The sequence below is a fragment of the Loxodonta africana genome, chromosome 26 (genome assembly GCF_030014295.1).
Source record: "Loxodonta africana isolate mLoxAfr1 chromosome 26, mLoxAfr1.hap2, whole genome shotgun sequence".
NCBI lineage: Eukaryota > Metazoa > Chordata > Mammalia > Proboscidea > Elephantidae > Loxodonta > Loxodonta africana.
Genome location: NC_087367.1, coordinates 46000082 through 46013224, shown reverse-complemented (window position 1 = coordinate 46013224; position 13143 = coordinate 46000082). Strand labels below are relative to the sequence as shown.

Here is a 13143-nt window from a genome sequence, read left to right as displayed (position 1 = left end):
TCTTATTTTTCTTAATACTTGATTTAAATTCAAACTTGTCTGCTCTTAAAAGTTGCAACCCTCTTTCTTTTTGCTTGCATTTTCTTCAGATATCTTTGCCCATCCTTCCCCTCCCTGCCAAACTTTCTTCATCACTTTGTTCTAGGTATGTCTCTTGTTTAGAAGCATAGAGTTGGGTCTTCCTCTATGATCTCATTCAAGTCTTTTAATATGAAAAAGTTTAGCACTATTACATTTATTGCTATAACAGTTGTTCACCTAGGGGGTGGGCCAATACAGATTTTGGAAACATATGGATTTGGAAGCCAATATGGATTCTGGAACTTTTAAATTCATTTTTTGTTATTCCTGCTTAACATTTGCATTTCTGCCTGAAAACCAGGGAAACAATCTATACTGAGAAAGAATAAATTATCCATATGGCACATGGAAGGGAATAATACTTAGATAAATTACAGTCCATAATGGCTCATAAATCAGTATTAAATAGTCCCTTTATTGATGGGTAAACCAGTTAAACATTAATGTATATAGACCTAAAATTTTACCATGCATTTACGTAGTAGTACCCTCCCTTCTGCCACTTATACCATTACACAGATACACCACACACTATCCATGAATAAAGACCTCCAAATTCTAGTTTGAATGTTTTCCAGTAAGTCAAAACAAAAAAAAGGCACACAAAAACAGCAGGTTCATTAAAAACACTGTATACCTTGCTCCAAGGCGATTTGCTAAGAACGTCAAAGAATCTTTTTCTGCTCCAGCACACTGGCTAAATGAAATGACACAGCCTTCTAAAGGAGTTTTTCCTGTCATTACTGGGACTGGCATGAAGAGAGGATTTGACTTTGGGTCAAATAAAGTCTGGTAGTCGATACAAGTAACCTTTAAAAACAAAAGAAACATTAAAGACACTTGAAATAAGCCACCGGAAATTAATACTGGTTCAGTAATTTTAATTTAGATGAAAAACAATTTTACTTTAATAGAAACTTACGTATGTTTATTCCCTATACATTTCAAATTATAATATCCAAATAAATATATATACATTAATTCATTACATTAAGACAATAAAATAATTTAGATTTGTCATTTGCTTATCACTGAATATTACATTAAATTTAATTTTGGCCAAGATATTAGTTTATAATTTTTTTCTCCTCTTCATCCTTGGAAAGCTAGTAAAATGTCAACAGTGAAATAACCAGTGATAAGATGACTAGGAGATAATACAAAAGACCATATCATGTTCTGATTGTACGAAAACAGGGAAGACAAATAATGATAGATGACCAGGAGTAACTTTCTAAGAAATGCTGCTGCTGCTGTGACCCTGGGCAACAGTAACCTTTACTCTATCAGAACTAGGATCAAGCCGCTTGTACATATTCATATTTTAGAACTCCCCTTGTAAAAGCAGAATCCAGATAGCGCCCAAACATCACTTTACCTAAGTTGAAATGCCTAAGAAATAAACATCAACCCTTTAGGCATTCAGATACCCTTCAATTTTATACTTCAACTGCTACGATGTTTTCTTACCAGCCACGTATTTGTAACAACTTCACCCACTGTTGCTTCTACTTCACATCCCAGCAGGGGAACCACAGCAAAATCGGCAACAGTTCTGCTCTGAAGGGACACGATTTTTCCAGCATTTTCTCTTATGATGTTTTCAATATTAGTTTCATTTTCATTACTAAAACCCAAAATAAGGAAACTCTTTTGCCTAAATAAGCCTTCCTCAGTAATTATAAGAGTGTCAGGGAGGCAATGGCTGACAGAAGGCGGATTTTCTTCTTGTAGGGAAATACGAGTAGAATCATTTAAGGATACAACTTCAGGCTTCTCGGCCTCAGACTTCTTAGCTTCAACTAGAAGAGAAAAAAAACGTTTTCTAATAACAGATAACTTGTACTGAAAGTTTATTTCTTAGCAAGGATACTTATATATACCTTGAATTCTGCAAACTGTGGGCACATTTAAAAATCCAAGGCTTTAAATGTACAAAATGAAGAAAAAACATGATCCCACCCCGTCTTATGGGTTACCAAGTATTAAGATCTTCCATTAGGCAGGATAAAAGCAATCATCTTTTTGTTCTAAGTATTTCTAGAAACCATACCAAACCAAACCTGTTGCCGCTGAGTTGATTCCAACTCATACTGACCCTATAGGACAGAGTAGAGCTGCCCCATAGGGTTTCCAAGGAACAGCCGGTAGATCTGAACTGCTGACCTTTTGGTTAGCAGCTGTAGCTCTTAATCACTACACCTCCAGAGCTCCACCAGAATCCATAAGGGGTTGAAAATAATGAAAGCACCAATAACACCACGAGTCTGTCTTAGTACCAAAAGAACTGAGAAATACCATTAAGGGAAAACAGGAGTGACAGGTCTAAGTAGTGTAACTGTCAAGCCCTAAACATGGAAATAACCATATAAATTCAATAATAAGAGAATTATAGTTACTTCTATTTCAAAAATGTTATAGCCTGAAATTCCTAACATGTTCACAATGAAACTGAAGCATTTGGCTTCTATATCAATTTCTGCAGATAACAACTTATCAAAGATCTAAGCAAATGGTCGCAACTATTTCATTTTAGGATAAACTTGGCTGACATGTGAGAGTAGAAGAATAAGGTAGAGCTAAATAAACTATAAAGGTCATTAATCAAAATACATGGTCCCTAATAAACACTGTCAAATCAAGGTGAAAAGTACAAGAAATAAAAACTTAATATGGTTTTGTAAAACTCTGTGTGCCTAAGTCAGAAGGTAACGCCTTATGGCAGAGGTCTGCAAACTACAGCCTATGGGGCAAATCTAGCTCATAGTCTGTTTTTGTACAGTCTGTGAGTTAAGATAAGAATGGCTTTTATACTTTCAAATCTTTTTTTTTTTAAACAAAAAATAAGAGTATGTGAGAAGAGACAGGATATAGCCAGCAAAATGCAAAATATTTACTATCTGGTGGTCCTTTACAGATAGTTTGCTAACTCCTGCTTTACGGGATTCCAAGAAGGCTGGAAGCTATTTAAGGTTTCATTCATTCATTCATTTATAAAAGCTTTCTTGAGTACTTTCTTTGTGTCAGGCACTGTATATAAGAGCTTTCTACACATGTAATGCTCACAATACTATAGATTGATACTATTCATATCCCTTTTCCCAAGAGGAATCAATAGCTTAAAGAGGTTATATAACTTGCCTAAGGTCACACAGTTAATAAGTATCAGAAATGAGATATATACCAAAGTCTGACTCCAAAGTCCATTCACTGTTACAGTGCCATTTTCTTACTTCTATCATCATTTCCAACAGACATTACCGTTTTTATTTTTAGACCAATTACTGCCATATATGTATCAGGAACTTGAAGGCTTCTGCGTAATATAAACACTCCCACTGCTCTTAGTGACATGAAGGAAGCATAGCATTATCTAGAGCACTGACTGCTCAGTAAGTCAGGAGAGCTGGGTCCTAGTCGTATAATCTCCTGGTTCTCGATTTCTTGGTATAAGGAATAAGGGCTAACAGTGTATTTACGAATGACTGAGGTACTACTACAAGGATGTGTAAGCTTAGATGGAAATAAAGATGATATGGTACTATAAAACATTCTGTAAACTTTGCTTTTTAACATTTATTCTTCATATAAAATGTAAAACACAAACAAAAAGCTCTCACGTTATTTTGCACATCACACCCAAAAAAAAAACCTGTTACTGTCAAGTCGATTCTGACTCATAGCAACCCTATAAAACCAAAAAACCAAACCCAGTGCCATCAAGTCAATTCCAACTCATAGTGACCCTATAGGACAGAGTAGAACTGCCCCATAGAGTTTCCAAGGAGCACCTGGCAGATCTGAACTGTTGACCCTTTGGTTAGCAGCTATAGCGCTTAACCACTACGCCACCAGGGTTTCCATGACAGGGTAAAACTGCCTCATAGAGCTTCCAAGGGGTGGCTGGTAGATTCAAACTGCGCCACCAGGGCTCCACAATCACATCTAGAAGGGAAAAAAACGACTTTATTTGATGTCTACGTATTTTTGGTGGGATGGGAAGGAGGAAGAAACCCAGTGGAATTTTAGACTACAACTAGAAACACTACCTTCTTATAATCTATAAGTTAAAACCTTAAGCTACTAAGAAACTCAGAATACATTAACATGTTACACAGCTGTTCTTCCATTTTCGTAGCAGAATCCCTTTTCAAACACATCTCATCCAGTAGCTCAGTAACAGGCACTCCTTGACAAACCTATTACGGAAAAAGCTTTCTCAAGTCAAAATAAATTTTTCTTTAAGAAACAGCTGTAAAATACCTTACTATTTATTCTATCTTTCCTACAGTGCTTGGGGTTACACTAAGACTCACTACCACTTAATCTTTACGAGAGAAAGCACAGGTGGCACAGTGGTTAAAGCACTTGGCTGCTAGCTGAAAGGTCACTGGCTCAAACCCACCAGCCACTCCACAGGAGAAAGATGTGGTAGTCTGCTTTTGTAGAGATTTACAGCCTTGGAAACCCTACGGGGCAGTTCCATTCTGTCCCATAGGGTCGCTGTAAGTCAGAATTGACTCTATGGCAAAAGATTTGGTTTCATTTTTGGTAACCTTTACGAGAGGGGCCCTGGTTGCACAGTGGTTAGAAAATTCGGCTGCTAACTGAGAGCTCGGCAGTTAGAACCCACCAGCCACTCTGCAGGAGAAAGATATGGCAGTCTGCTTCTGGAAGGATTTACAGCTTTGGAAACCCCACGCAGCAGTTCTGTAATGTAACTGACTTGACGACAGTGGGTTTGGTTTGGTCTGGAATCTTTACAAAGTCAACTGACCTCTAGCTGCCTTAGAAGAGAAGGTTTGAGAAACTAATTAAACTCCACCAAGTACCCCTGCTGAGAATACTGCATACAACAGCTTACAGTAGTAAAGTTTGGGTTTCCTTACACCAGACCTTCTTAGAAGATTAGGATGATTTCCTGACAGGATACAATGCTAAAGCATAAGCAAATGGTTTGACAAAAGACAATTCTGTAGTACAACACAAACAGTATGAATAAGAAGGAATGCTGGCAATTCCTTTTCTAGAAATATAGTACACTAGACATTTGAAACCCTCTCACTATGAAACAGCTGAGGATATAGAATAACAGCAACAGCATCCTTATACTGCATAGTTGAGTTTGTAAGAAAGCAAGGAAAATCCTCAAAGGCTAAAACTGGAGTAGTAGTATGTATGACTCCAGAGCATTAAGTGGTTGCTAAAGCCTACTTGTCGTAACACAGACCCTCAGGATTTAAGGGAATCACATGGAAAGACAGAAGTCAGGCCTCTGGCCTCACACAAATTAGGGCTGGAGCAGAGTACTCCCTGAGTAAACCTATCCAGGACCCCTGAAAGGAAATAGCTTTAGGATAGACTAAAACCAACCCTACAACAACAACAAAAGTTACCCTGCAAAGGGTGATGAGAATTTGTCACCCTAGGACTAGTCCTCAAGTATGTTAGGGTACAAATTTACCCTAGCTTTAGTGTCCAAAAAAAAGGCTGGTCAATAAACTAACTCATAGGTATCCAAAGTTGGTAAACTCCTAGGAATCTGGCAGGCCTAAACACGAACCTTCTCTGGAAAAACAAATTCTCAGCCCAAGTTTCTCAGAATTCCCAGAGTACTAATAAATATAAGCTCACAATAAAAATCACAAAAAACATGAAGAAACCAGCCACTATGAACAAGAATCAACAGAACTAGCCTCTCATCTAGATGTTGCAATAGGTTTTAATGTTTTGAGAAATACAGAACAAAAAACATAAATACAGACTAACACAATTTAAAGTACTAGAACTTTTAAGAACTGAAAAAATAATTAAAATGGAATTTTTAATGGATGAGTTATACAGATTAGGCAACAGCTAAAGAATTAATAATCCTGAAGAAAAATCTAAAGAAATTACAAGAATAAATCATAGAAAGATTAAAAATAATGAGAGCTTAAGTGACCTAGACACAGAATTAATGGGAGCTGGAGAATATAAAGAATGCAGGAGGAGGCAGGCCCACGATGGCAGAGTGGTCAGACGCTTCCAGTGGTCCCTCGTACAACAAACAGCTCAGAAAACAAGTGAATCGATTGTATGTATGACAAGCTAGAACCTTGAACATCAAAAACAAAGTTAAGAAATCGGACTGAGTGGCAGGGGGAGAGAAAAACGGTGCAGAAACAGTGAGGAATTGCTGGACCTGACACGGCGGGAACCAGTGCCCCTCAGCCCTGATTCCCTGGCATGACTGTGGCAGGGCTGGCAGTAGCATTCAGGATGCAGTTATTTCAGCGAAAGAAGGTAAGCCAAGTGGCGCAGCCCCGATCCCCAGGTGTGACTGCAGTGGGCCCGAGCCAGCGGCATAGGATCTATGCACGCCTCCGGAATCAGGGAAAAACAGCTCTCTTGGCACAATGTAAATGATTTTGTCTAATTTACAATGTGGATCTAATAGCTCCCCTTTTGAAAAAATTCTCTCCCATGTATCTGATCCCTCCTCCCTCTGCCTCGAGCCGGCTTCAGTGACAGTTCATTTCCCAGGGCCTGAGATAGGTCCTGCTGTATTCCCTAAGCCATTCTCCTGGCCTTGGAGAAGGGAACAAATTAACAAATGGGAGAAAAATAATCTGCCAGCTCCCCTAAACTGTGAACTTAGGGCAGAAGCAGCTCCTGTTCAAGCACAAGCGGTCCACAGACTTTGAATGCCTTTCACCCCTGCATGGACCCATGTGGATCCATTTCAGCAGCTAGGGTCTTGCTGTTACCTTGCAAGGGTATATGTGCCTGAGGTCTGACGTTAGCTGAATCAGCTGTGCAGTGGAGAGGTGAGTTTTGGATGTTTGATACCACTCTGTTAAACAGGGTCCTCACCTACCCACATTAAGGGCCTGAGGACTGCTGACTCCACCCACACCTCCTAGCCACCTGTGACAGGGGACCAAAGTTAAGTGGTGCCTCCCAGTCATTACAGTTAAAGGCACCAGGTGCATACGGTATGGCTACAGATCCCACCCACCTGTGAGCTCTAGAGAACAGTGACATGCCTTCCTCACATACACTCAGTGGAAAGTTGTCAGCCCCCTGCCTTGCTCAGACTGTGACTCCCTGCTGCAACCAGAAACCTGTGCATACACTCATCACCACTGCTCCTCCAAGACTGTAGGTGAGAGCCTGCACCACACACTTGGTGACAGACTACCTGGACACCTGAGCTGAATCTGCACAAGAATAGTGAATGAACTCCTAAGCTCATATGCCTGGTAACAGCTCTAGCCATCTGGTGACAGAACATTAGTGCTTCAAAGGCTCCAATAATCAAGTTAGCTCACTCGAGTAGCCTATTTGGGTATATCAAAACAAAACAAAGCAAGAAGCTAGGACACAGTAAGTAAACATAAAATAAATTAATACAATAACTTATAGATGGCTTGGAGACAACAGTCAATATCAAATCATATAAAGAAGCAGATCAAGATCGCTTCAACAAACTCCCAAAACAAAGATTCAAGGAATCTTCCAGATGAAGAGGTATTCCTAGAATTACCAGATGTAGAATACAAAAGATTAATATACAGAACTCTTCAAGAGATCAGGCAAAATGCAGAACAAGCCAAGAAACACACAGATAAAGCAGCTGAGAAAATTAAGAGGGTTATTCAGGAGCATAGTGAAAAATTTAATAGGCTGCAAGAATCCTGAGAGACAGCAATCAGAAATTCAGAAGATTAACAATAAAATTTCAGAATTAGACAACTCAATAAAAAGTCAGAAGAAGAGAACTGAGGAAATGGAAGACAGAATTAGTGAGACTGAAGATAAAACACTTGGCAACAATACATCTGAAGAAAATCAGATAAAAGAATTTTAAAAAATGAAGAAATCTTAAGAATCATGTGGGACTCTACCAAGAGAAAAAACTTACGAGTGATTGGAGTAAAAGAACAGGGAGGGAAAACAGAAAATACAGAGAGAATTGTTGAATACTTGTTGGCAGAAAACTTCCCTGATATTGTGAAAGATGAGAAGATATCTATGCAAGATGCTCATCGAACCTCACACAAGGTAGATCCCAAAAGAAAGTCACCAAGACATATTATAAGCAAATTTGCCTAAAAGAAAGATAAAGAGAAGATTTTAAGAGCGACTAGGGATAAAAGAAAAGTCACCTACAAAAGGAGAATCAATAAGAATAAGCTCAGACTACTCAGCTGAAACCATGCAGGCAAGAAGGCAATGGGATTACATATATATATATATATATATATATATATATATATATACACACACACACATATATACATATATATATATATACACACATATTTATACACACACACACACATAAAACCTTGAAGGAAAAAAATTGCCAGCCAAGAATCATATATACAGAAAAACTGTCTCTCAAATAAGAAGGTGAAATTAGGACATTTCCAGATAAACAGAATTTTAGAGAATTTGCAAAAACCAAACCAGAACTACAAGAAATACTAAAGGGAGTTCTCTGGTTAGAAAATCAATAATATCAGATAACAACCTAAAACTAGAATACATGACAGAGAAACCAGCTATCAGCGCTGATAGGGAAATCACAAAAATAAATCAATATTAAAAAAAAAAACCCTCAAAACAGGGAAACAGTGATGTCATTATGTAAAAGATGACAACAATAAATCAATAAAGAGGGACTAAATAATAAATAATTTTTTTTAATAATGTAGTCATAGATCTTTCATGTGTAAAGGAAGACAAGGAGATATAGGGAGATAAAAGTTTGGTTTAAATGTAGAAAACAGGTATAAATAATAAGGAAACCACAAACAAGACTAACAGTCCAACACATCAAAATAAAATACAATAGAGACTCAGCAAAAACCAAATCAACAAAAATAAAAAAGAGGAAAACACAATTTATAAAGAAAAACTACTCAGCACAAAAATTAGTGAAAAAAAGAAACTGTTGACAACACACAAAAAAAGACATCAAAATGACAGCACCAAATTCATACCTATCCGTAATCACGCTGAGTGTAAATGGACTAAATGCACCAATAGACAGAGAGTGGCAGAATGGACAAAAAAACACAATCTGTCTATACGCTGCCTACAAGAGAGACACCTTAGACTTAAAGACACAAACAAACTAAAACTCAAAGGATGGAAAAAAGTATATCAAGCAAACAACAATCAAAAAAGAGCAGGAGGGGCAATACTAATTTCTGAAAAAACAGACTTTAAAGTTAAACCCACCACAAAAGCTAAGGAAGGGCACTATATAATGATTAAAGGGACAATACACCAGGAAGATATTACCATATTAAATATTTATGCACCCAATGACAGGGCTTCAGGATACATAAAACAAACTGAACTGAACTGCACTAAAAAGTAAGACAGACAGCTGCACAATAATAGGAGACTTCAACATACCACTTTTGGTGAAGGACAGGACATCAGAAAGAAGGTCAATAAAGACACAGAAGATCTAAATGCCACAATCAACCAACCTGACATCATGGACATATACAGAACACTCCACCCAAAAGCAGGCAAGCATACTTTCTTTTCCAACCCACATGGAACATTCTCTAAAATAGACCACATATTAGGTCATAAGGCAAGCCTCAACAAAATCCAAAACATCGAAATATTACAAAGTATCTTCTCTGATTATAAAGCCATAAAACTAGAAATCAATAACAGAAAAAACAGGGAAAAGAAATCAAACACATGGAAACTGAACAATACCCTGCTCAAAAAAGACTGGGTTATAGAAAACATTAAGGATGGAATAAAGAAATTCATAGAATCCAATGACAGTGAAAACACTTCCTATCGGAACCTTTTGGACACAGCTGAAGAAGTGCTCAGAGGTCAATTTATAGCAATAAATGCACACATACAAAAAGAAGAAAGGGCCAAAATCAAAGAATTATCCTACAACTTGAACAAAGAGAAAGAGAGCAACAAAAGAAACCCTCAGGGACCAGAAGAAAGCAAATAATAAAAATTAGAGCAGAATTAAATGAAATAGAGAACAGAAAAATGATTGCAGGAGTTAACAAGATCAAAATCTGATTCTTTGAAAAGATTAACAAAATCAATAAACCACTGGCAAGACTGACAAAAGAAAAACAGGAGACGAAGTAAAGAACCCGAATAAGAAATGAGTTGGGTGGTATCACAACAGACCCAACTGAAATTAAAAGAATCGTAACAGAATACTATGAAAAACTGTACTCTAACAAATTTGAAAACCTAAAGGAAATGGACAAATTTCTAGAAACACACTACCCACCTGAACTAACACAAACAGAGGTAAAACAAATCAATAAACCCATAACAAAAGAAGAGATTGAAAAGGTAATTTAAAAAAACCCCAACAAAAAAAAAAAGCCCTGGCCCTAATGGCTTCAGTGGAGAATTCTACCAAAGTTTCAGAGAACAGTTAACACCACTACTACTAAAGGTATTTCAGAACATAGAAAAGGATGGAATACTCCCAAACTCATTCTATAAAGCCAGCATATACCCCATACCAAAACCAGGTAAAAACACCACAAAAAAACTACAGACCAATATCCCTCATAAACTTAGATGCAAAAATCCTCAACAAAATTCTAGCCAACAGAATTCAACAACATATTAAAAAAATAATTCACCAGGACCAAGAGGGATTCATACCAGGTATGCAAGAATGGTTCAACATTAGAAAAACAATTAATGCAATGCATCACATAAATAAAAGACAAGAACCACATATCTTTATCAATGGAGGAAGAAAAGTCATTTGACAAAGTCCAACACCCAGTCATGATAAAAACTCTCAGCAAAATAAGAATAGAAGGAAAATTCCTCAACCTAATAAAGGGCATTTATGCAAAGCCAACAGCCAACATCATCCTAAATGGAGAGAGCCTGAAAGCATTCCCCTTGACAACGGGAACCAGACAAAGATGCCCTTTATCACCACTCTTATTCAACATTGTGGTGGAGGTCCCAGCCAGGGCAATTAGGCTAGATAAAGAAATAAAGGGCAACCAAAGTGGCAAAGAAGAAATAAAAGTATTTCTATTTGCAGATGACATGATCTTCTACACAGAAAACCCTAACGAATCCTCAAGAAAACTACTAAAACTAATAGAGGAGTTTACCAGGGTATCAGGATACAAGATGAGCATATATAAATCAGTTGGATTCCTCTACGCCAACAAAGAGGAAATCACCAAATCAATATCATTTACAACAGCCACCAAGAAGATAAAATACTTGCGAATAAATATAACCAGAGACATAAAAGACCTATACAAGGAAAAATGCAAGACACTACTGCAAGAAACCAAAAGACACCTATGTAAGTAGAAAAACATACTCTGCTTGTGGATAAAAGACTCAACTTTGTAAAAATGTCTATTCTACCCAAAGCGATCTACAGATATAATGGCATCCCAATCCAAATACCAATGACATTTTTGAAAGAGATGGAGAAACAAATCACCAACTTCATATGGGAAGGGAAGGAGGCCCCAGATAAGCAAAGCATGACTGAAAAAGAAGAATAAAGTGGAAGGCCTCATAATACCTGATTTTAGAACATATTACACCACCACAGTAGTCAAACAGCCTGGTACTGGTACAACAGACACACAGACCAATGGGACAGAATTGAGAATCCAGACATAAATCCACCCACATACGAGAAGTGGATATTTGACAAAGGCCCAAAGTCAGTTAAATGGAGAAAAGACAGTCTCTTTAACAAAAGGTGCTGGCATAACTGAATATCCATCTGCAAAAAAATGAAACAAGACCCATACCTCACACCATGAACAAAAACTAACTCAAAATGGATCAAAGACCTCAACATAAAATCTAAAATGATCAAGATCATGGAAGAAAAAATAGGGACAATGCTAGGACCCCTAATACACGGCATAAGCAGTGTGCAAACAATACTAACAATGCACAAACACCAGAAGAGAAACTAGATAACTGGGAGCTCCTAAAATTCAAATACCAACGCTCATCCAAAGACTTCACCAAAAGAGTAAAAAGATTACCTACAGACTGGAAAAATGCTTTTAGCTATGACAATTCCAATCAGCATCTGATCACTAAAATCTACATGATACTGCAAAAACTCAACACCAAAAAGACAAATAACCCAATTAAAAAATGGGCAAAGGATATGAACAGGCATTTCACTAAAGAAGACATTCAGGCAGGTAACAAATACATAAGGAAATGCTCACAATCATTAGCCATTAGAGAAATGCAAATTAAAACTACAATGAGATACTATCTCACTCCAACAAGGCTGGCATTAATTTAAAAAACACAAAATAATAAATGTAGGAGAAGTTGTGGAGAGATTGAAACACTTATACACGGCTGGTGGGAATATAAAATGGTACAACCACTTCAGAAATCGATTTGGCACTTCCTTAAAAAGCTAGAAATAGAACTATATCATACAATCCAGCAATTCTACTCCTTGGAATACATCCTAGAGAAATAAGATGTCACACAAACAGATATATGCACACCCATGTTCACTGCAGCACTGTTTACAATAGTAAAAAGATGGAAGCAACCAACATGATTCACACAATGAAATACCACGCAACAATTAAGAACAATGATGAATCTGTGAAACATCTCATAACATGGAGGAATCTGGAAGGCATTATGCTGAATGAAATTAGTTGCAAAAGGACAAATACTATATGAGACTGCTATTATAAGAACTCTAGAAATAAAGTTTAAACACAGAAGAAAAAATGCTTTGATGGTTTATATTGATCATATAAAACAGGAATAAGCTAAAAAAACCAAACCCGTTACTGTCGAGTTGATCCCGACTCATAGTGGCCCCAAGTGTTACAGAGTAGAACTGTTCCGCAGGGTCTTCTGAGGTGTCATTTTTATGGGAAAAAGCCCTGTTGGTAGAATGACTATGTGCTTGGCTGCTACCTGAAAGGTTGGTGATTGAAGCCCAGCCAGTAGCTCTATGGGAGAAAAGACCTGGCAATCTGCTCTTGTAAAGATTAGAGCCTAGGAAACCCTATGGGGCAGTTCTAC

General features: G+C 37.4%; 1 protein-coding gene across 7 annotated transcripts in view; it reads right to left on the bottom strand.

Moving 5' to 3' along the window:
• Window positions 1-13143, bottom strand: part of TOPBP1 (DNA topoisomerase II binding protein 1) — an 82148-nt gene that overhangs the window by 47824 nt on the left and 21181 nt on the right. For all 7 annotated transcript variants that reach the window (XM_003419992.4, XM_023538838.2, XM_064277298.1 and 4 more), the window contains 2 exons: window positions 1552-1883; window positions 719-891 (listed from right to left, as the gene is read on the bottom strand). In XM_003419992.4, coding sequence (XP_003420040.2) covers window positions 719-891; window positions 1552-1883 — 505 coding nt within the window. The remainder of the gene's footprint in view (window positions 1-718; window positions 892-1551; window positions 1884-13143) is intronic.